We start from the raw sequence: 26,613 nt of genomic DNA, 5'->3' as shown, positions 1-26,613 counted from the left end.
CCTTGATTGCTCTCGGTATGTTTGCATACTTGCTACTCTATAATAGTTTAACGACAAAATCTATGTTTCGATGTACGGTATGTACGATATCCAATAAACAATTTGTGCTATCCTCGTTCCGTTATCTTACGTCGTTCTCCTAGGTAGCTTAACGAAGTTTAAAAAAAATATATTTCATCTATAACCGTCATGTTTTATTTTGTATCAAGGTAGGTGCTGGTAAATACGCCATGTTAAGGCTATTGGATTTTTTTATGGCTTTAATTTTTATGAAACACAAAGAACACATGTGCGTTGCGGAGTAGCCATTTCCACGTGTAAAAAAATGTGACAATGATTCGGCTCACTTCTATTTTGTACCCGAGGTAAAAGAAACAATGTTTCAAAGTGGCGTATTTATCAACACGTGAAGGTAATTATGCCAAGTCTAGGATACTACTAGAAACCTGTAATAAATCTTGCAACTGCTTACATTGTCTGTATTATACGAACGCAAATATTACTACACAACATGGCTGAAGCAAAAAATAGAATAACCAAGTGCAAGATGAAGATAGAAAGATCTCCAAACTTAAAATGAATCCAAAAGAAGATAAACGAACAGTGTAACTGTCTGTGACTTTAAAACACTACACCGATATTACATGGAACATGTGGGACAAATGAAAACATCTTTGTCTTGTATAGTGGCGTATTTCGCTGCATGATGCTTGATATTTATTTAGCAACCATGAAATCACAAATACTGAAATTACACTTACAAAACAAAGTGTTCCTAGACGGACACGCAATAAGGCGCACATTGCTGTAAACAATCGGAAATGTTCTCAGTTAGCACGGTACTAATAACGGATTCTTACCTCTATTTAAATAATAACATTCTTGTACGAAACTTTTCCGAAGCAAACAACACTGCATGGGATGGCGAACCCAGCCTTGTCTCCCGGAGTATTCGTCAAATCGGACTTGTCCAAGACCGTGGCACATATTGGAGGCGCACTTTAGCGGATTTCGTCCGAAACGTCCCAGTACTGAGCACTTGTCGTATTTAGCTGCACTGGCGTATATACACCTGCAGTTACCTTACATGCTATAAAGGAAATTGGGAATTTAAAACCAATTTACTTTAAAGAAGCTTATTTCATGTACGTGCTGTTACCACATTTTATTTGTTATACTATAATAGATCTCCGATTTTTATTTTCGTTCTGTCCTGCACATAATTGACATTATTCGCTTACTTTTGTCCTGCACAACAATCTTTGTTGTCTCATCTTGTACTGCACATCATACGCAGCATTAGTATATTGATATGTGACACATGCAGTACGTAAGCCACTGACTGGAGTACACATATAAATAGTGCAAAAACCAAGCAACTCCCCAGCGAGATCTAAGAAACCGAATAGGGAGCAAAGTACAAACAAAAGATAATGGATTGATAGAGCTTGAATGAGTAAATGAAAGAATCAAATAGTTATAATTCTCATAGCGTAAAACTTAGCCTGAAGAAAAGCAACGTAAATGTGAACGAGTATATTTAAAAAAAAAAGAACTTAATTCTTTATATTTATGACAGAAAACGAGAATCAATTTCTTTTTTTGTCCATTTCACCATACGCGACCTTACTAGTGCATTTCACATTATGCATCACCTTACTTATTTAATATATTTAAATCCAATACACCGTACACGGCCTTAGTTATTTATTTTTGTTCTGCTCATCGTTTACTACTTTATTTAATATATTTCTGTAATTTTCATCGTAGCTGACTTTAGTTACTTATGTTTAATCTGCGTACCATACTCGTAGATAATTTCATTTATTTTCTGTACTCTACAGACAACGTTATTTATTTATTTTTATTGTATACACCATACATATCCTGGTTACACCATGTACAGACTAAAAGACAAAAGATGATAAATGCAAATGCATCGTAATTAGTAATATATGTTCGAAAATTTTCCGTTCTACATAAATAATCATAACCAAGTATTAATTCCATATGAAGCTATAAAATAGGTTCAATGCATGTATAGGAATATTAAATAACAGCAAATTATATAACTTTCCGATAGCAACTTTTCATAACTGGAAAAGTTTCCAATATTATTTCGTACTTGGTAATGAAAAATGTACATACTGTTTCTCTCTGCGTGTGTGTGTGTGAGAGAGAGAGAGAGAGATAGTACAGAGAGAGACATAGAAACTAAAGTTTTTTTTTAATTTAATGAAAAAAACCACGTAAAAGTTCCTTACTAAGAAGATTATTTTTTCTATGACTCTGCAAAACGGGACGTACCGAGGGAGTTTTATGTATGTTTCTTTTTCTCTCTCGCTATATATATATATATATATATATATATATATATATAGGCTACAGTGGGCGGGAATCAATCCACTATTTGAAAATTATTTATAACTTTTTTAATACTTAAGCAATTTTCATGAAACACAAAGCATTTTGTTCCTTGTAATAGTAGAATTTATTACATGATATTTATATCATTGCAAATATCAATGACGGACCATGGTGTAACATCTGATCTTGCGTGAGTGGGCTCAGATATTACCCAGGTACGAAGTATAATACCCCCTCGAAGTATAATACCCGTGCTACAAGTGCAAAAATAGGACTTTGTGCCTCGCTTGATGCAAAAACCATAAAGAACTGTCATTCAAAGCTAATGGAAACCGTTTATATAGCAGATATTAAGAGACTGCAGGAAAGGAAGCAGTTCACTGGTAGAGCTTCCAGGTTTTTTTTTTCTTCTAATAAAAAAAGTGGAATAGTTGAAATAGGTATTTCATCATGGAACATTTCTTGGAAAGGAGAACACGAACTCCACGGGATTGACATGGATGGATATAAATTATACACGTTGGTTGATTTATGATTTCAGAGTTCAGCATCCCATTCAGCACCGAGGCTATATGAAACGTAGATGACTACTTTAATGTGGGGACCGAACCACATGGGCTTCCTCAGGAATACAGTCCGAGCATCCTGCATGAAATGCGCGAACGCTAACCATATAGTTAGAAAAGCCCTGTTTAACCATGTACACTCATCTCCAAAATTATTGTCGCATGTCAATAAATGTGTTGTTGTAGGAATATAATTTGATAACAAATTCGCCCGGTATTTCTTATAAACATTAGTGTGTATAATCGGCAAAGACACGTATGTGTCAAATTTCATGTTAAAAGAGCAGTAAATAAGAAGAATAAAATAAAAATATTTTTTGTCTATTTAGCAACATTTTGTCTTACTTATTCTAATTTTCGTATTTATAATTCTTTTCCTATGAAATTTACCACAAATATGCATTTCCCGATTATACACATAGTATCAGTATTAAAAGTACCCTGCAAAATCATTATCAAATTATATTCTTAGAAGAAGACAGATAGATATGCGACAATCATTTCGGACATGAGTGTACATGTTAGCAAGGTTGTATTTAGGTATACGAGTATACGTGGATGCATTTGTTTTCCCCGAGCTCATGATCTACTCTGTGAGTAATTATGAAGTTCTTTTATTTAACCTATGCATGAACATGTAAGTTGTGCTACGATATAAACAGTGTCGTACCTGTAAAATATTATCATTGCTTTACTTGCATGACCTTGTAACGTGCGTCAAAGGGTGCCGTTCTGGGCCGCTGGTCATATGATCCAGGACAATTATATAAAGTTTTTAGGGGGTTAGAGATGTCAAACATAAATTTTCTTACTTATGAAATAAACTGGTAGTGGCGGATCCAAGGGGAGGCGGATCCTTGACGCTCAGGTTTACACTGGATAAAATGGGCTTCAATCTTGGTTTACACTGGATAAAACGGCAAACTATGGTTTAGCCCCTCCCTTGATCATATCCTAAATCCGCCACTGTATATATATTAATATCGTTCTAACGTACTTCCCGGGTCTTATTATTACTAGGTTATGTATAGTAGGTTCTATTAATGGAAAATCAGATTTTTCTCTTTTATAGAAAAATTTATAACAATTATCAAAAATTTAACGATGGTATACATTTAATATGATTACAATATGGTAATGATATATTACTAATATGAAATATCTTTGAATATAATACCCTAATATGCAACACAGCTTGTGATTATTTAGGTCAAAAAGATACAAAATATAATACTGCTAAGTTCTTTAAAGAAATAATAAACCACAGCAATCTTATTTCTTGTAGAATTCCTCCTGAATTTATATAGAGTTTATAACAATTAAATATATCTCACATCTTGTTACCTTATACTATAATTAATAGAATTTATATTAGAAAAGTATATCACTCACCATTTTTCAACCATACTGAATACCCATTAAATACCTCCGGGAGGACTATGTCTCAATTTCGCCTCTATATTCCAGCAGATAATTAGACACCAAATAAATAACTGATAATATAATATATCACTAGAACAACTTCAAGAGAACATTAACACTTTTAAAATATTCTCAAATTTAAATCACTTTAACTATTGAACCATTACGGTTTTCCGATTAAGGTTAAATATACGATATAGAACCAGTATAAATTCGACGTTGCCCAGTTCTACATTTCGTTCCGAATGGCCGCTTAGGTAACCTGCAGCTCATTCGAAACTCAGTAATTTCAAAGTTTTCCACTAGAGGCGCTACATAAGCCGAGTGTTCGGAAAGTTTGCATAACCTCTAGGATAACATTATGCTTAACTATTATTTCTTTTTTTTTTTTATATATAACCAAAATTAAAGTGTGATAAAGCTATCATACGTAACAACTTATAAGCATATAACCCAAACTTCAAAGTTACCTTGCACCTTTTTCAACTCCCTCCCCTACATTTTACTGTTCACAGGTTGTGACTGGCGTGCAGATTGGATTATTATGATGTGAAATAGTCAGATTTCAAGTTGTTAAGGTAAACGTCAACAACGTTTGTTCGAGTTTGTACTGGTAACTCAAACCTCTATCTGTCTCATTTAACCTTGGTGCTGACAAAGAACGTTTAAGTGCAATCAACAAATTAAAGCTCAATAAAATGATTGATCAACTAAACAATTTACTCTAGCACCTGGTAGCCACAATGGCGATCCCCTTATTAACATTAGACTATCAGTGAGAGCAAGTCCTGTAATCCATCTTGTTCCGAAGGCAGGATCTCATTCTTTCCTCTGAAAAAGAAGATCTTCTTGTCACTGTTGAAGCACAGAAAATGCCAAGATCTTAGGCAGCACACTGCTTAAGGGAAATATGACTGGATCCCATGTATTCGATACATCCGTGTTTTCCAGATTCTGCACGTTTACTTGGTTCTGCATGCCACTTTTAATACACAACCTTGATGATTTATTCTGGAGCAAAATCATTCCATAGTCCTTAATTTTGCAGAGATCATCGTCTCTTACATATACATTTTTCTGCAGAAAATATAACAGTTCCCTATCGTTGGGGAAATCTTTTTTAAGTCTGCAACTTACGTAAACTTACCCGTGTATAAATATTATTATTCTTAAGATACCCTCCTAGACAGATGCTTGGTAGATTTCGTCTCTTCGTTTCTTAACCAATCACATGAGTTTCACTCTTGGACAGATCGTCTGTAGCAATATATTTAGCATTTAAAGCAAACTGTCCTTTAGAATTGTCTCTCAATTTCTCCATCTTTTGATTGTTTTCGGCATATTTGATAGCATACGCCAGCTGATTTGAAGGTAGACAGATAGTCTGGTTTAAGTAGTTCACGGAGTGCATTAGAGGAGTAATGAATGGTGACGTACTGTTTTTATAATTGCTTTCCGGTCTAAGTTTCTCAGCATTTTCTTTCAGTCATTACTCAGCTAAAGCATTGTTCCTGAACAACTTACATCTTTAACGATGGTCCTCACGTTAGGAAAGGGTAAAGTGTGAAAAAATATGAAAAAATACGAAGTTGACTGATAAAAACCACACATCAGAATTGCTGAGTTAATAAAGTGTGTGTAGTCAACATAATTCATTGTTCAAATCGTACCCAAAATATCAACCTCATGCAGATAATCAATGCTGCAAGAAAGAGAACGAGTGGGAGAGAGTCAGAGAGAGAAGAATCATATTTAAATATTAATCTCTACAATATACGTATATATATACATTTTCTTTCTTTCTTTCTTCTTTCGAATGTAAATGACCTGAGAATAAAATGTATATATGCAGATACATATAATACGTGCTTTGGCTCTTATAATATGAAGAAAAACAAGTAAAAAGCTAATTGCTGTAGACAAAAGTGTTGGACGATATCTTTACAAATTCTCTTTTAAGGATTAGCAGTATTACATGCAAATATAAAGAGTGCTTATGTAATATTTATCGAAACCTAATTTTAGCGGCTACGGAAACATTAATCCGTCTTATACGATTAGGTAAATTCGTTATGTATTTACCATACGCTCTGAAGGGAGAAAAATAAGCTTTATCTGACGTAGGTTATAAATTATCTCCTTTCTTCAGGATTTTGTTCTTTTAATCTGGTCTGCATCAATGTTTTTGCGCTAGTAACACTCGAGAATCTTGATACGATGGGTTAACTCCAAAACAATTATCAAATAATAAAATGGAACTGAGGAGGATCGAAGATATTTTTTTTTTAAAAAAATAAGACGTATTTATTTTCTAAACCTAATGTATGAGAGGACCGAAGTCTTGGTGTTAATGTTTGTTTCGTAGAACACAAAAACTAACGAAAATATATACTTCACTCGATTTGTAAATTAAGTCTATTGAGATCTGAATTCGCAATAGCAGTTCTGGATTCCGAACAGAAATTTTGCCACATTGATTCCCTTACCATCATGTACCTTAACCACAAAAATACCACATTTTAAATCCTAATAGAAAATGAAATCCTTGAGTTTTACATCCCACGGTTATGCTGGTTAGGCTAAAGGAGACGGTGATTATGAGAAATGAATGAAATGGTGGAATGAAGAAAGTGGGAGGAAACGGGAGAACCCCGAGAAAACCCACGCACACGGTGTTTGTCCACCACAAATTTCACTTGGCGGGGGCTGGGATCGAACCCGAGACCCCAAGCACCTAGAGGTGAACGCTCTACCACTGAGCCACCGCGGCCCCAAAATCCTAATAGAAATTACTGCCATATACATAAGTGGATCCTGGGGGGCGAAAGGTCTTTCGACTTTTCCTACGGCACAGGGGCCAGTGCCGCAAAAGTCCCGGTGAGAGAAAAAACTTTGAATCTTTCATTGCCACCCCCAGAAGTCCAGTCTGGATCCGCCCTGGTTATTTACTCAATGCCTAATACATATTCCGTTTTATTGTAAATACATTTTCTGAATTAGTTATAATAAGTGTTCATATAGCTGGAATGTTTTTCATTAACTCTTTTTGGAACAGAAAAAATATATGACATTTCAATATTAGACAAGTAATACGGCTATAACTAATGCAAAACATCTTAAACTCAAAAGCGGACGAGGAAAATTTACTTACAAAAACTGAACAATTATTTTACCCGCATTAACAGCATGTGTCGTGAAGACAGCCTAAGAACACAAAATTAACCTGTATACAAGTGAACTTCTTATTGTGAAGGAATAATTAGTTACATGTCATTAATACTAATCTATATTAATATAATAAAATGATGTGTTTGTGTATCTATCTCTCTGCCATCAAATTTTCGCATGGAAAGGAGTGGTCAAGAGTCACCAAATTTTATACTTCAGATACGGTGAATTATTTCCGTATTCTGTACGAAGATTTAATCCTGTACGAAGCCTTTTTTAAATTTTCGGCTCCGGGGTGAAAATGTACGCAAAACGTGTACACATTTCTAGGTATCTAATAACGCCTTGTGTGTATGCAATCCGTTATTACCTCATGGTTGTGCGGGTTTATATAACGTCATACCATATATATACACCAGAGAATGCAGTAAGGATTTTTCCCTCTCTTTTCATCCATGATCTCAATTAAGATCCGACAACGGATGCTCACAGCTAGTATTTTCATAAATGTTTCTCGATGAAACGAAAAAATACACATTTATAATTTTTGCAAGTTTGCAATGCTTGTTTTATTTTCGAGAAGTACACAAAAGAAAAATCAAATAAAACATACTATACACGCCTTCTTCCTCCTATTCAGAATCAAAATCACCGGTAGACCTAATATCAAAATCAGAACCGGATTCCTTGTGATGAAGTTCCAAAATCTAATCAGCACCCCGATTATCCGATTCAAGTCTTAACAGCACAAACGTAAAAATGGTGTCTTAACAGCATGTCTGATGAATTTCTCAGAAACACTGTTTAAACCTATCATCAGAAAAATGTTCGTGTAATCGCAGACGAATCAGGAATATGTTATACCACCAAGGTATATTATACCGCAATATATCAGGAATATTATTATTCGACGGTTCCGTGGGATTGGTAAGGCGAAAAGTTAGACCCATGGGTACCACTGACGTGAGTGTACGGAATAACCGACAAAGTTTTCTTCATCGTATTGTCACTTCCGATAAATAATGGATCTGCTACAGCATTTGCAACAGGACGGTTTACAAAACCACCCTTAACCCCAATAAAGTATTGTTACTGGTAGGGTGATCTATGGTGAGGGTTATCCATAATTTCTTTGTCCGTCGAGGCAAAACCTTCGGTATGGACTGAATTGCATGAAATACGTTACAAACTTGTCAGTAAGTATCCAAATGTGATCAACAAACATGATGTCCTTACGTTGAACGACAATGCATCCATATGTCGCCCGAAGGACGTCGCACACTCTTCCCGAGTTGCAGCATGAACTCCTTCTTTACACATGATAATCTCAATCTTTCCCACCAACAATTTCCTCTTTCAGTTAGGATTAGGAATTAAATTTCTGGGCTTTCGGCATCTATAGCCGTGTTTGCCCGTCACGTATAAGTGATAACGTTCCTCGGCGATCACGCTATCCGAGGAAAGGGAAGGAAGAAAGGATTGAGGAAAGAAGAAAGCGGCTTGAAACCTATATGTTAGGTACCATCTCAGCATTTGTCTGGTGTGAACAACGAGAAACCAGGGAAACCTCACTCAAGATGGTTGGCCTGAGAAAGCTTTTATACTTTTCTACCGAGTGTCCCCACCTGGAATCGAACTCGTTGCCGACGCACCAAAGACAAGAGTGTTAGCGACTGCGCTACGCGGGGCCGCTACCTCTTTCCGTGTCTCGGTCGCTTCTTGTCAGAGAAGAATTTCTCTAATGATCTCTGGAGCTCCAACACGCATTGACTACTCCTTTGCTTGTTGATTAATTTGAAATTTAGCATCCCGTGCAGGTCCGAGGCTATATGAGACGTGTCCCTAGAGCTTAACATAGAATTCAAACCACATAAGCCCCTACCGGGAATCGAACTCGGATCTTCGATGTCGAAAGTACGTACAGTAATCATATAAACACGAGGGAGTTCTGAGGACTTCTTTGCATTGCAGACTTCAGACTTCTAACATCATGAAAGTCGTTGGCTAATTGATGGCAAAAATATGTGGCTGCAGCCGACGACTACTTTGACTAACTTGCTATTGTTGCTGTCATTTCTTTGGCCCTCCAAAGTGACAAATGTCAATCGAACATTTAAATAGCACCAAACAATCAACTGGTAATTAATTAATATTATGGGGGTCGGTTCTCTTATCAAATTGAATTTAATATTAGAGGGCAACCAACAGATAAATGTATAGCTGCCAAATTATTTTATAGGCAGGGTTACCCTAAGAAAATGTCTATGTTCCCACTGAGAACTGAACCTGACCATTCCCATTAGACATTCAGTTAGTTTACACTCATGCACAAAATAAATCTGGATACCATTAATTCTAGCTTTTGGAATTTCTTGTATCCAATAAAAGATAAATTCTGACCAAAGAATATAATATTAATAAATAATAGCGTTACAGTTTCGGCAAAGAATCTTTGCCTTCATCAGGCACATTATAAAATACTATTTCTAAGACTATAGCTTATACATCTCTGAAAGTGAGAGGATCACTAAAAGTTGCAAATGCATAATCAATTTAAAAAATCAAAGAACAGATCTTATTGGATTTTAGATATGACCTTCTCTCATTTTAAGAGATATATGTAAGCTGTAATCTTAGAAATAGTATTTTATAATGTGTCTGATGAAGGAAAATATACTTTGCCGAAATTATAACGCTATTATTATTTATTAGACAATATATGCTGTGGTCAGAATTTTTCTTTTATTGTATACAAAATAAATAAAAATATTGATAAGAATCTGATATAGTCTTCGCTACGAATGTCTGTCATGAAACACGGCCCATTGTTCAAGAATCTTGTAGGACCTCTTATGGCCAAAGGAGTAGTGGGCGTACTATCTATGTTCATGGCTCTGAGTTTGATCCTCATTGGAGTATTTGCCTTAGATAGAACTCAGATTAATGTTTCGGATCCTAGTTTAGTTAGTAAGTGCTGTCCTAAATGGCCTACGTGGTAAAATGGGACGTTGAGCTTCAATTAAAGAGCTTGCGAACTGTCGCCCAATTTATTTTCTTCTTTACCGATATATTTATCTATTGACAAGATCCATAGGACGACAGCTAGACCTAGCGACTGATCGAGTTAGCAATACTGGACCTGTCTTGAACAGCAGTTTGTGTTCAGCAGGGCTAAATTAATACACTTTGGTACCCTAGACAGGCTATATTTCTAGAACCTCATTTTACCCCTAAATGTGTTGTAAATTACAACAACCAAATTGTCATCGACAATTTACTCAGAAACATTCAGTCGCTACACAAAATTATCATTGCTGATTGTCCCTTTATACGGTAGACTCACTGAAAAGGAAAAAGGGCGGATCCAGGGGAGGGGGCGATCGGGGCGATCACCACCCCCAGAAGAGAAAACTTTTTTTAATTTTATATATAATTAAAACCCCTCCCCGAGTTTGTCGCTCTTAAAAGTAGCTCTAAGTACCAGTATTACAACCCACCGGCCCCCCAGAAGTCCGTCCTGGATCCGCCCCTGAAAGGAAAAACACATAATCCGTACAACAGAAATGCGCATGTAGTAAATTTCTAGTAGAATAAATTATGTTTTTCTGTAATATATCAGGCGGGGACAGGAAGCCAAATATGTTGCCCTAGGCTCCAGCCTACTCAGCCTAGACGTTAATCCAGACCTGCTTGATGAGGGGTGAGGCGAGGCACTACGACTGTCTCGGTTTCAGTTTATATTACGTAGTGAGTAGATATAGTACATTTACTCAACAGAAGTGCAGTTCGCAAATTTCTTTCAAATTCCTATCCTGATTTTTACAATATCCCCTTCCTCCCTCCATCCCTCTTTTGATCGCTTTTGCAGTGTTGCAACGTCGTAACACGCACTGTGTCTGTACTTTCTTCCCAATATTATGGCTAATATGAAACAGATGTCAGGCAATGTAAGAACAAGGAAGCTAGTTTTGGAACAAAGAAATCGAGCAGTAACTTAAAGGGCAGCATTTGGAACTGTGGCATCTAAGACTCCATGTGGAATTGACAAGTGACTGTCAATTGTTTGAGAAGAGGGTTCTGATTGGACATTTAGTTATAGGAGTGTTTTCCACAAGATTCCTCAGACACGAGTATTTATATACAGTATTTAAGGCACGACCCATTACACGTAGAAGGCGACATTTTTTATAGACAAAATGCACTTCTGTTGTAGAAACGAACTATAGAAAAGAATATACTCACGGATGCAATGTTCATATACAGGAGTAAACGGCGTTTTCACACCTAACATTTTTGTAGTCCAGTATGTACTCATCTTAAATTTATAGGGTTTTGTACACGCTATAATTTTGAAAACGAACGAATGTACCTACCAAAAGCTCTAGTATTACGTCACTGCATATTTGATTCCTTATTCAATAACTCTGATTCTTTATTCACGCTTGTAAAGGCGCTCAGACGTTTTAGTCCAGGCATTTAAAGATATGATTAAGAAGCTCAAACAGTTTTAGGGAACATTCACGTGCGAAAGAAATTGTAAAGAATTTAAATGATCTGTTGCATTCTAAATGATTAAATAAAATCGTCTGTGGCAATACAGTGAGAAAAAAGAAGAAGCAAAATATACACACAAGAACTGCCTTCTTCCTCTTGTTGGTTTCTTCACAACTGATTCATTAAGAAGTGATGAGGAGGAAAATTAACTTCCGTCACGATTTAACTCCAAAGAAAAACAAATGAAAATAAAACAAAGAAGGGAAAGGAAAACTTTTGCTTAAGCAGCGAGAGAAATACAAAATAAAACGATAAAAAAAGACGCTTGTGTATTTCTTTAAGTACGGTTATTGCTAGGATATAAAAAGGCGGGAAGAAGAACAAAGAGAGAAAGAAAAGAGACGCTTAAGAATTGTCGGAAAAGAAAATTGAGAAAGCAAAACTGACAGAGAAAGAAAGAGCAAATATAGTAGTAGAAAGTAGGGGAAAAAGTCTGCTGCTAGTGAGGGAAATTCTTGTAAGTTATTTCCCTCACTTTTTTGGAGAGTTAGTTGACAATTATTTGCTTTATTTTTCTACAAAGAAAATAATTTAAAACTACACTATGCAAAGGAAGACAAATATTTTTCTTAACTAAATTTGCTTATTTATGTATTTCTTTCTTTCTTTCTGAATTCCTATTTTCACTTTAAACACTCCCTCTGCATTCGAAAGAAATTATTGTGAGCAGTTGAAATTTATATTGTGCAAAATTCAGTGAAATAAAATATCTACAGCTTCTCTTCATATTTATGCAGCCAAACGTTTTGGAAATAATGAGGAGTTGATTACAAATTTGTATTCATATTTGTACTTTTGATAACGTAATTGAAGATGTATAGCCGACGAAGATTGAATCTTGCACTTAAAAAATTCAATGATATATTTCAGTTTAACGTCCCAGGATTATGCCCTTTAGGTTAAGGAAGACGGATCATTAAGGCAAGTGAATAATGGAATAAATTTTAGAATGGGAATGTTGGAGGAAATAAAAATGAAATTTTCCAATATAAGGGCTATGATGATTAAGGCAAGTGAATGGTGGTGGAAAATTAGTTAAATAAGAAAGTGGGAGGAAACGGGAGTACCCCGAGAAAACCCACGGACACAATGTTGTTCAGCACAAATTTACTTGGCCGGGGATCGAATCTGAGACTGCATACACCAGAGAGAAGCGCTCTACCACTGACCTACCGTGCCCTCCCCCGTGGGGAGGAAGCGAAAGTACCCCGAGAAAACCCACGGATACAATGTTGTCGACTACAAACTCACTTCGTCGCGGATCGAACCAGGGACCTACGCACAAGACGTAAGCGCTCTGCCATTGAGCCACTGTGTCTCCCTCTAACTTTGCCTTAACAATTATGGTGCATGGGCTACTACATTTATCATACAAATTTAAATTTCATTTCGTTATGTGGTAAGTTGTCAAAGTGGCTATGGTGGAGTAATTTTCTTTGGTAAGGATTTTATTGTATCATGTCGAAAACAATCATATTCTAACAGATTTAGCTAAGGTGGTGATTGATCCATTGCAGATTTCGAAATGCAGCACGGAAAATGAGTCCTTTACATGCTCGATAAATGCCTTGGTTGCTGGCGATAGTAACCGTAAAGAAGGTGTAGGAAAGATTTTCGGTTCTCTGATTTTTTTTTTTTTTTTTTTTGCCCATATCCTATACTGCATATCTGACATGGTCTTTCCTTTTAATTCTTCTCGTACACCATAACAAGCTTCTGCTATTGTTGTATTAATATTTGCTCCTGGATTAACAACGTTGCAAAGTCCAGTCGCGCGAGGACATGAAGAGGCCTTTTCTTTCTCAAAACATGAAGATTTTCCATGGTATCACATCCTGTTCATGCAAGTAAATGCTTAACGATGCCCGAGTACTTATCCACTGATGGAAAAATATGGAAATTCTATGACGATTTTTACTGGGTGTGTAACTTCCTATATAATGAAGAAATAAAGAAGCACGTTTATGACATCTGAGATGATTTTTATGTCTTCTTTTTCCTTTCTTATCACGGTGAAATGGTGAATAATGATGATATCTGCTTCTTTATGCCTATTGTATAAGTCTTGAAATGGAAGTGTCCCTTGCTGTGCGATTTCAAAAGGAATGAATTCATGACAGATTTACTATGACGTGATCTTTAGTTTCGGAATTTTTCATCCAATCCGTAGGTACTTGTATATATGTCTTACAGCTTGTTGTATGCGATTGTAGTTCCTATTTACTTTAATGGAAGATTAGTCCAAACTCCCTAGTAGCAGAAGTAACAGGTGATTTGTACGTTTTTACTCATCATGTTCATACATCTCTATCTTGTAAATATTTTTTGGTTTATTTTGTGTAGTTCCTGACGAAGTCTAAAATAGTTTCGTTCGACGGCGAAGGCACAAACTAGAGAGCTGCAGGCATTCAAAATATATGCGCTAGAGTTTGGCTGTGTTATGTCAGACTACGAAACTGTCAATGCTGATTTCTTGGTTGGTTTTGTACTCGTAGTACTTCTCATCGATCCATTGTCGTGTAAGAGAGACGTCGGTACTGGGGCCAATTCGGAATTTGGAGACATCAAATGACCTGGAACATAACAGTCCAAAACCACGAGAGAATATAAATGTTGTATCGAAGATAGGGACATAATTTATATTTACATATTTCTTCAAAGCACTCATAGTAACAATCTTCTTTGCAATGGGATTGTCAAAGTCCTCTGTCCAGAAGTTTTGAATTCATTCTTCATCCATCTGACTCTTTCCTGTGGTAGTTGCGTTGTCAACATTGACTACCTCTGTAAATACACTTTTAGTTACAATATTTATCAATGTATCAGAACACTGTAAAGGATTTAATTTATCTATACAAAGGAGGAATACGCTATTTTCTCGCGTATTTTCTTTCTGTCGGCAACATTTCTCATTTCCATAGTGTACCTCTTCTTTGTAAATCTCCATAGATTAAAATATTACACTTTACTTCTCATATCGTCGATAATGCCTTTCGTGTCCCAGAACACTGTAACCATACGTTTCTCAGCTGAAGATGTTCCGTCATGATGTTTCCACTGCATGGCTTGCTGCTTAGTCATTGGCTTATGGTAATATAGCCAAGCATTGAAGAAAACAAATAATATTTTTTGAACTTCTAAAAATCACTTAATATTTCATAACATGTGAGTAATGTTCCTATTCTTTTCTTATTATAGTTAATTTCTTGTCTTATTCCTACAAAGTCTTAAAATTGAAACTCCTGCTAATTTCAGATGCAATGTACAAATTACCTAAACTCTTCAAACGTTCTTGCTGAACTGATGATTTCAACCTGGGTACGAAACATAACAGCCGAAGTGGGAGGGAGACAGAATAGTAAGAAAAAAAGACTGGAATGCTTCAACATAGAAAGTCACATATTTGAACAGTCATAACTAGAGCAACCCACATTGTGCTTTATTTTTTGTTTAATTATGCTTTACTTTTTCCAAATTATGCTTTATTATGCTTTATTGTTAATTTCAATCATTGTTTTACATTAATCGTGTATAACATAATATTTACTATACATTATATATTCGAAATATGTTGATCTATTTATTAATATTTTATGGAACCAGTTTCTTTCATATTTAAGGAACTTTATACTTAATGCACTGTAAAGAGATATGCTTTACTCGAGTCAGTTTTTCCTATCATTTCTGTGCGCCTTAGAAGTGCACATATACAGAAAGGGAAAGTAAAAGATGCCACCAAAAAAGTAAAGAAAGTGTTCAAGTTCAAGAGTTACACATAACAATATAGTGTGGAGTTCTTGTGTACTATTCATTGTTGGCGGAAAGTTTTCTTCTCTTCCTTTTTCTTTTCTCCACATCAAAGGATTACACCGAAAAGTTTACAGAAATAAAAATAAGCTTTTCATTGTTGCATTTTTATGTTCTCAATGATTTTGCATTGTAAATATTGGTTTCCAAAATATTAATACACAATGTTAAACTTGCAGTTAAACAGAATTTTCCAAAAATTGTGCTATATATTTTAAATTATGCTTTATGTTTTATTTTCTAAAATTATGCTTTTAAAATTAGTTTCTTTTAGACCCTTAGACAACCACAACCATGTTCAAGGTACCAACCGTATGTGCGAATTGTTGTTATGCTTTTTATGCTTTTGGGTTGCCCTAGTCATAATTAATAAGCTAGAGATACCATTAGCCATTCGTTCACCCATTAATTACATATGAAATGCATGGAATTCTGTATGAATTACTGTAATTAATTTGCAAACTTCTAACAATATTGAAATTTAGGTATTTACCTCCTAAACTATTAGCCCAATCTTTATTGTTCAAACACTAAATAATGTAGAAGAAAGCAGCTTAAAATATTATATCACTTATTATTACTCATAATTAAAATTAGAAATGAGAAAATGTTTGAATTTAAAATATTTATTTATTTATTGAATAGCTTTTCAATCATATATTGCAAAATCACAAGCAAACAGCTAAACTAATCGTAAAACGTGTTAAATAACTTTAAAGATCGTTAAGTTAGCTTTAATTTTGTTTATGTTTTATTTTATTACATTAAAAGATAACTAAGTCATTGACAGTAAATCTTCATAGCTTAACAGAAATCCTTGTTTATATTAAACTCAATAAATATACGAGGGACGTACTATAATGATTTACACTTCCTTTTCTTGTCCAGACGCAGGGACCACTGATTTTGAAAGTCAGTCACAGGCACCAAGGACCTTCATCTATCAATTGGGAGCGGCAGTGGCAACGGGAACGAAAGCAGCGAGCTGTGCAGTCCATTTCTTGAACCCCTGTGTTAGTAATGGACAACATGGAAAGTGGTTACGAAGGACAGCGCTGGACGTCGTGGTCAGTGTTTCTTTCAGAAAAAAATGTTCCGGGGGGGCACACGTAGTATACGGAGGGGCACATATTATTTTCATGCGGTCTCGGTATAACTTAGCAGCTTCTTTTCTAAAGTTATGTAAAAATGTCAATATTGTTATTTCTTGTCCACGAAAATACTGAAGTGTATGATCCCAATCATCACCATAAAGTTAAAATATTTATTCATGGCCTGTAAAAGTTTTCTTTTTTCGGTTCGAAAAATATAATTGGCAAATACAATAGAAATGTACTAATAATATTAAATACAATAGACATTTATAAAAGTTTTACATTATAACTTCGTCCGTATGACAAAAATTCACTTCGTAGTTTGTTTTTAATCATTAAAGAAGACGTATTTTTCTCATCTTTGCTTTGGCGTATGAATTGATTACCTCATTGATAAAATTCGAATTTGGCACTTCTTCACCCTCAATGCTGATCAACATACAGTGTTTCAAGTTTTCTTCTGCCATACGAGATCGCAATTTTGTTAATATCCTGTTCATTGTGCTGAAAGACCTTTCAACACTGGCTGTTGATATAGGTACACACATGACCGATTCACATATTTTATGTAGATTTTCATAACCAATTTTCACTTCAAGTACTTTTGGAAGAACGGGGTCTATATCCAAACAAGCATTTTCAGTGCTCTTCATCAGTGACCGAAGGAAAAATTGAAATGACTTTATATCTGCCCATAACGGTTCCATATCAACATCGACGAAATAGTTGCACAGTTTCTTTACATCATCTACACACTTGATACTTAAAAACATGCCTATGTTTTCGAAGTAGGATGCACTTTCCATTAGGCCAAGGGCGCGGTCGTTGAATCTATTTGATATCTCTTCGACAACCTGCAACACATAACTCTTCAGGTCCTTAAGCGTTTTCTCAGGATCTTCGTCTTCCACAAAAGTCTTCGAAAATTCTTCAGGCTTTTGCATGGCCTCCAAAATCATAGTCCTCAATTCGCTATTGGTGCTACAACATTCATCCGCTATCTTCGTAAGATGTTTTTTAGTGGCATCGATCATAGACATCAGAGATGAAAATGACAAGGTTGCATTTTGAAGCTGCTTACTCAAGTGAGACAACGCACTTAGTAATGCATCCATAACACAAAGTGTGATAACAAAGCTTTTGTTGGTTATTTCGCTTAAAATTCCTCCCGCAAGTGACGCAAAATCAACCCCTTCTTTGTGAATATGCTCAAGAGCCAACAAAATTCCCGAGAAGCACCTTTTCACTGCATTCACAATTCTATAGTGACTTAGCCACCGTACTTCAATGCATTCAGGTACTTTTAATATAGGATCGTTTATGATTGCCTGAATTTCATGCAGAATGTTTTCCCGCTTAGGTGATCTACTAAATAGATTGTATATGTCTTTCAATGTATGGAAAAATCTTTTAACTTTGGGATTCTTGTTTCTGCACGTAGCAGCAGCAAGTGACAGCACATGAGCTCTGCAGTGAATATACGGTATATCTCTGCCAGCTTTTGTTGACAGGATCCTGCGAACACCAGAACTGTTGCCAGAAAAGTTAGACGCACCATCGAAACTAAACGCTATGAGATTTTCGTATTTCAAATTGTGATTTTTCATTTCAGTGTCTATAGCATTAGCAATGGTATCGGCTTTGCATCAGGTATGGTCACCAGCGCCAAAAATGTTTCAACCGGAGCACTGTCCTCTACATATCGCAAACACATGCTAAGGGCCATTTTATTATTTATTGATGTACTTTCATCACCCATTATCGAAAACTTTTTATCTCTGATTTTTTGAGTCACTTTAGAACGTAAGACTTCACCAACACAACTCAACAATTCGGAAGCAGTGTTCTTACTGCAGTAGTTAGAGCGTTCACTTTGTTCATTTTTCCACGTTTCTAGTTCTGGCCTACACTGTACAAGCAAATTATTCACTAGTGCCTCATATTTTGTTGTATGTGGCACTTCTTCTTTAACCAAGAAGTACAATCCACGAACAAGCATTCCCAGCGATTGGCGGTTTCGATCTTTTTCGGCTTCACTTTGACAAAGAACTTGAGAGTATACAGGGTTATTTTTTACTTGCATTCGCAGCCTGTCCATCTCAAGGCTTGCAATGTGCGCTTTTGAATGATTATGCTTTTCCAGTTTTCCGTCTTTTCCTAATGCATTTTTATATGCTGTGAATGGATGAGTCACAAAAACACCTCCCGTTTTCTGCTGCACATTAGGGTCATTCTTCATATATCGCTCACAATATTTACAAAAGGCACCTCCACGTACTTTGTCCTCGTACAGCCACATACTGTTGTTCCCACTGTTTATTATACAAACGCTTCTTCTCAACAGAACAAAGGTTTTGCTCATTTATATTTGCCCTATCATCTGCACACTTTGAAATACATTTCGACTGCTCAACATCAATACTTACATCCTTCTCTTGTTCTAGTCCGTTTGCATTTCCCTTACACTTACTTTTATCTGGCGTATTATCACTTAGACTTGTACAGTCAGTCGACAAGGAATTCGATGGGCCAGGGTCCACAGATGTTTCAAGCTTAATGTCCAACTTTTTTTCCTTTATAACAAAATTCAAGATAGATGTTTGACTTTCGTTTTTCCTTTTCTTGTTAGAAGACATACTGAACAAATCACTCACCTGTAAACAAGACACACTAATTGAAAGCACAAAACTATAATCGCCAATATTAACCTAATCAGAATAACTTACATGTGTTATTCGTTTCAGATATACGTGCAACACGACGTTCAATTGTTACTCTTCCGTTCAAGGTTGGCAGTTAGAGACACAAGATATCACCTAATTGCTAAATATGAAAAAGAAAACAACTATCGGCACAAGCTTTAGAACACCTTGGTAAAGTAGCAAGATTAAAACCGTTTGTTTATCTGTTTATTGTCTTCTGAAAATATTTATTTCCCACTGCTGGTACTATTCTATTTATTATATTATAGATGTATTACTTTGGTCTCTCCGGGGGGGCAGTGCCCCCCCAAAAACATATCTGGAAGAAACACTGGTCGTGGTTCTTGTGGAAAGATGGCATAGGCGCTACTGAAACCCATAGATGATTTGGGGCAGTGTATGGAGAACATGTACCGTCGTGGGAAACAGTGTACAACTGGTAAGAAGGTTAAAAAGTGGGTATAACTTCGACGAAAAAGAGGGGTTCTGGAAGGAAAATAACAGTAACAAGACTTGGTATCATCGTCTTGGTAGAGAGGTCCATTCAAGAAAACAAATGCATCACATTTTCTGGAATGGAGATTACGATCCCGAAGATTTCATGTCTCGACTTGTGGCTGATGTTTAAACTTGCCTACATTACCATGAACCAACGACTAAGCAGCAACCCACGCAGTGGAAACATCATAACAGTCCACCACCAAAGAAATTTAAATGGAAACATATACATGTGATTAGGGCTTATTCTGCAACCGAATATATTAAAACTTCAAATGCAGTAATGAACAAAAACTGCAGTATGGAGGTTCATCACCACCTTTTATTATCAATAATTTTCAGAAGCTTTTACATTAAAATTACTGTATCAGCAAACAATTATTTATAACAAACTCAGTAGTTGGTTGATTTGGATTTTAGCGTTTCTTTCAACACTGGGGCTACATGAGACGTGGACCTACAGCTTAATCACTACATGAAACCTATAGATCTGAACTACATAAGATCCCACCAGGAATCAAACGAGGTCTCCCGCCTCACAAGTGCGACGCTGATTACATACCCACGAGAGAGTTTTAACAAGACTCAGTGAAGTTCTTTAAGTGACTGGGACTTAGGTCTGCACCTACACATATACTGTAAAAACTCAATTGACGTTAGGAAAGAAGATTTGATACAAAAATACAGATGATTTAGTTTTGTACGCTTTCGCTGTCATTGTTTCTATTGTTTTAAACTTTTGTATTGATGATGGTGTTAGCTGCTGTATTGCCGTACCAATTAAAAAAAAAATACCACAGGAATTGGAGAATTTATTCTGGTTTGTGAGAAAAAGTGGTTGAAAGTCAGGTGAGGGGAATAGTTGAAGTTAAGAAAATACTTGTTGCTGTTAGTTGGTTTTGATGTAAGCGGCGGAGGGGACTATTTGGCGAAGAGATACACTTGTTATGATTTATGGGAAAGGCAGTGTGGAAATGGTGTGTAAATGACAATATTATAACTTATCGTGTTTGGGTTTTATCGAGTTATACAAATAGGGTCTTTAAAAAGTGTCAGATATTGAAATTGTGTGAAAGGCATAGTCTACTAAACAAGCGAACAGTTTATCCTAAGTATGGAAACGAATTGGAACTACAGAAAAGGAAAGGGACATCTAACCAAACCTAATCGAATCTAACCTAATTTAGTACATTTTATTATTTTTGGATGGCATTTAGTATCTCCCCCAAAGCTGTTCAACACATAAACCATGCATTTTATGACATATAAAGTGTTTTTCCACTATCCTCGTTTATGGGTATACCCACCACCGCTGACGCGCCTGCTCCCTACAGACTCACCCCCCTCGCCGCCGCTCAGATCCAACTGCTGCGCTCCTGCCCTAACTCGGTTAGATAACATTCGTGCTTTTAGTGGCCACCTAGCACAAGTTCGTTCGTGTTTTATGCACTAGTTTTTTATACAATACGTCCACATTGTATTTCAAACAATAATCACTAGCAAGTGAGCCAATGTCACAACCTAGTATTTTGGGGGAAAAACTAAACAATATTCCTTTTGTTTTTCGATTTTCGTGTGGTCCGGCGATACAGCAGTAATGCCTTTATGATGTGTTACAAAACCGACGTTTTGCCTGTCAATGTTCAGTATTTTCTTTATGAACTAAGATAGTTTTGATCTTGATATAGATAAAGTAATAACCAATGTTTTGTTTCATACGATACTATTGACTGATGAAAATACATGTATAATAATTTATTTATTTATTTATTTTTGTAACGAGATTGTACGAGGTTGAAGAACACTCGCCATTACAGCTAACAAGAAAACACATCATAGCATGATAGAATGCTCTTTGAATGCGTTTGTAGTGAAAATTCTATCATGTTCGAGGCAGCCAACTGTAAACAGAGAAGACCCTGCTCATTAGGAATGATGTGGTTTTGCTTTTGTATATAATTTTATGCTCGGCTGCCGCAAATTATTTGACAAAGGAAATTGTAATGTTCCTTGTTTCATCTTGCACAGAAACAAAGTAAAGAAAAAATATTGCCTACTAAAATCTACGTATGACGTATTTCTTTCCCGATTTGCGTGTGCGTGTGTAAAAAAAATAACAGTAGTAATAATAGTATTTTAAACACACAGAAAAAAAGATACGAGGCATAAAAATCATTTGGCCTGCAGCTTCATAGCTTGGGGCAAACGATGCTGTTAGAATGGTTCTTTCATCAAATTGATTCTGCAGGGCTTGTTCTCGATACGGGGAACAAACCACACGCAGCCACTAATGACGTTCTAACACAGTAAGCGTCACGGAAAACACTATGGAAAATCGCTCTTTGTTTACATTTCACATGAATGTACTCTGATTTTATGTACACAAAACACAGCCTATGTTGTTTGAATATTTTAGTAAACATGTAGAAAGTGGATATGTATACTTATACATTACTCAGATTGGAAGATATTTTCCGGTATTGATTAACTTTGGTAGCCAAACAATCTCCTATGCATATTTTTTTTTCTATCATATAATTTACTTTCCCTTTCCTAATCAAAATTAAAATTGCTATTGAACTATTGTAAACTACTCTGACATAACTAGACACTGGCAGGGCAACACGAACAGATGCTAACGGCCAATCAGTGATGCCTACCCGTGGGGAAAATTTCATTTTATGGGATTGTTGACATCAATTATTCGGAAAGAGAGAAAGGGAATTTTCGTCCATACATTGGATTTTTCATTTTATATATATATATATATATATATATATATATATATATATATATATATATATATATATATATATATATATATATATATATATATATATATATATATATATATATATATATAAATTCATTGCAACAAAATTCTCAACCAGCGGGAAGTAGGTAGTGATCAACTCGCTTGTCAGTGTTATCAACTTTCAGTCTGAAGTCTTACCTTTGTTATTAGTGAGGTCCATGCTAGTGAGAAACGACTTAATTATATGTGATTCTTAAAAATTAAATACCAAGAAACGAATTTTGTGTTCTAATATTTGGGGAACGAAGCAATGAACCAATGAAATAAAGAAAGTAAAACATCAAAGGAGAAACAATAAATTAACAAAACACACACGTGTTGAGAACAACATTTTCCTAGCATCAGTCCGCTCAGCCTAAGGTGATGGTACCAACGTGTGATTGAAGTCACTGCATTTCTGGCAATATAACAAAATATACTTGTTTTCGATTAATCAAAATAGTTATTTACAAATTATTTAATAAACATGGAATGTCGAAATTTATACATAATTTACCCAGAAATTGAAAAAAAGTAATACAGGTACACAATATACGTTTTGTATTATTATTATTATTATTATTATTATTATTATTATTATTATTATTATTATTATTATTATTATTATTATTATTATTTTATTATTATTATTATTATTATTATTATTACTACTACTACTACTACTACTACTAGTAGTAGTAGTAGTAGTAATAGCAGCAGTAGCAGCAGTAGTAGTAGTAGTAGTAGTACAATGTGGAAAAGTTAGATGCAAATTGGTTTTTTTTGTTTATAGAGATCGGATTTTATAGCGCTTCAGGTTGGCATCACTGCGACCAATATGTGTAATGTATGGAGAGATGTGAGCATGCAGTATCACAAGTGGCACTATATTGTGCGGGAACATGGTTGTGAGGAACCGATAAAGTTGGGATTGGGAAATCCCATAATTGAGCATTAAGATTGAGAAAGTTTCTGACGAAAGGACCAGTTTTTTGTCTTGTCTCGAAAACGAAAATCGGACAAAAAGTACATTTTTAAATTCGAGGCGAGACGAAACGAGAGACATAAAAATTCTTGATTCATTCTCGTCCGTCATGATGATAATTCTTGTCTTGTTCTCAAGACGAGATGAGAAATTTCCCGAGGCTCGGCAACACTAGTTCATACAAGCCTTAGATTTCTTACACTGTTTCAGTCTTGCATGATTCATAATATAAAAACTATAAATTGATAAAATGATTATACGAACATAATAAAGAAAATTTACTAAGGTTTAAAAATATGCAAGTTATTACACAATAGAATTTTTTTGGTTTGAATGTTGTTATCTCACACTTTTCGTGGACCTCCCGTGACACGGAGTGATTCTGATAGTGTCTAGACGAATATAAGAAAGAAACAGTGCATAAGTTAAGTACATAAATTTAAATAAAGAAATGAGATGAGGAAAATTTCGACGTGACGCAAGAAAAACTTTTAAAGAATTGATATGAGAGAGAGACCTACAAAATTTGTAACGCGAGATAAAGAAACTTTATTTTTCGTCTCGTCTCGTGGACAAAATTAATTGAGATAGAGGACAGTACAGCATCAGTGCTGTTAACGACTGCTAACAGGATTATAATGTGGTTCAAATTGAACGGAAAGTAATGCACAAACTCAAGGTAAGTCTCCCGAGTCCGACGCTAAGCCTGAAACTTTCAATCCTCCAAAATGCAAAGACCCAGCCACAGGCCCGTAGCCAGCCCCAAAATTGGGGGGGGGGGGCGGCTGAAGTTAGGGGGGGCGATCCAACCATATGATAGTTCATCACCATATTATAGTTCTTTTGCAAGCCTACTGTAAAACTTTTAGGGGGACAGCAAAAATTTAAGGGGGGCGGCACCCCTAGACCCTCCCTGGATACGGGCCTGCCTAGCCATCCAAATATGATAATGACTTCGTAGTCGAGGTTGGCAGACATCGTAAACCGTCCAGTGATATTTACATACACTGCAAAAAAAATATAGGAACTATTTTTGGACACAATAGGACACTGTACACATTACCGACACTCATTAAACTCCTCTATATGACACATATTCTTCCCTTGTATTGTAGATACTGTGTTGTCCAAGTATGTACAAAATGTGCAAAATATATGTGATCTCTTTGTTTTCGAACTGTTTGCCGAGAAGAAGTGTTTCAAATATGTCATACAGGCACGTAGCTAAGGGTGGGGGGATCCTGACCCCCCCTTTTCTTCGAGACCAGAAATGAAAAAAATAAGGAAGGATGAAACAAAATGAAATGCGAAAAAGGAAGATCAGCGTTAAAAATAAGAAAAAAGACAGGAAGCTTTTGGTTACTCTTTCTTATGAGGAGATTTTTATTACATGGTGGCGAGGTGAGCGAGATATCCTGGAAGAGTCAGAGAATTTGAAATTTCTTGAAAAGTTACGGAATTCTCAGAATTTGTGCTGCTAGTCAGGGAGATTTCAAGCGTCCGAAAGCATAGTGCCGTTGTGTAACAGCGTAGACATTTTTTTATCATAATTTTTCGTCATCGCATCCTTGCAGTATTAAACATGTTATTTCAAAAACAATTTTGTACTGCTACTTTATTAACCTGTCATTTGAAACAGACAGTTGTTGACGGAATAATAAGAACAAAAAATTATGTGGTAAGAAAGTTCTGTTAACATTTTATTCAATACCTGCAACAGTTTTGAAGTCTTGAATATATTTAGGAAATGTTATATGTGAAATTCTGTGAAATATGCTGTGCGAAACTTCGAATTGAAGGATAAAGATAAAATAAAAAACAAGCTTTGTAACATTTCGCATTACGTATTCTTTAATAACCAGGAAAAGAAAGAGCTAACACACATGAGACGATTACAGTCACATGATATGTTCAGCATGCCCACCGTTCTGTTCTATGCATATCCTTAAAAGTGAGACCCAGTTCTTGTGCACTCCGCGAAGCATAGTTGGTGATATTTCTTTACAGACAGTAATGATTCTCCTTTTCAGGTAGCCAATGTCAATAATTTTATACTGGTAGACAGTAGCTTTAAAGTGTCCCCAACGATAGAAACTCGATAGTTAGGTCGGGGAACCTTGCTGGCCACTCAACTGGTCCTTGCTGACCTATCCACCAAGCGGAAAAGTGCTCATTGAGCCATCAATTACATTACGACCATAATGTGGTGCCTTATCTTGTTGCCAATATTGATGAAATCACCATTCCTCTTCCAACAAAAGTGGCATAAAATATTTTCAAGCATATCTCAATATTGTGCAGCATTCAAGGTTCCATCAATGAAAATAGGTCGAATTGATCCCATCAATGAAAACAAGTCCAATAAGTTTTTCGCCCCATATTCTACAGTACACGGTGCCTTACCTGCACCATGCATCTTTGATGCATCTATCTAATTAAGATTTGTATTAGGCCTGTACCGCACATTTTGCTCAATACTAAGAAATCCTATGGTAAAGCTTTTTTGTTTTAATTTGCAGCGGTTTTGAAGTTGTGAATGGATTTAGGCTAGAACGTTATCATTTAGAGTTTATGTATGGAACATTGTATAGACAGGAACCGACTGTCTCTTCTTCTTTTTTCTTGTAGGTAGGACAGGATGCTAACTGAAGAGAAA

The 26,613-nt window shown here is 35.7% G+C and overlaps 1 protein-coding gene across 1 annotated transcript; it reads right to left on the bottom strand.

Moving 5' to 3' along the window:
• Window positions 1-17,313: 17,313 nt before the first annotated feature.
• Window positions 17,314-18,585, bottom strand: LOC145681797 (zinc finger protein 862-like). Its single transcript, XM_081753407.1, has one exon. The coding sequence runs from the start codon at window positions 18,583-18,585 to the stop codon at window positions 17,314-17,316; it is 1,272 nt and encodes a 423-aa protein (XP_081609533.1).
• Between the last annotated feature and the right edge of the window lie 8,028 nt (window positions 18,586-26,613).

Source organism: Thermobia domestica, chromosome 3, assembly GCF_964235325.1.
Source record: "Thermobia domestica chromosome 3, izTheDome1.hap1.1, whole genome shotgun sequence".
NCBI lineage: Eukaryota > Metazoa > Arthropoda > Insecta > Zygentoma > Lepismatidae > Thermobia > Thermobia domestica.
Note: the sequence above shows the minus strand (reverse complement) of the source record. Positions and strands in the feature narration are given on the sequence as shown.

Coding starts and splice junctions, on each gene's coding strand:
- LOC145681797 (XM_081753407.1), bottom strand. CDS start 18,585: ATGAAAAATCACAATTTGAAATACGAAAATCTCATAGCGTTTAGTTTC.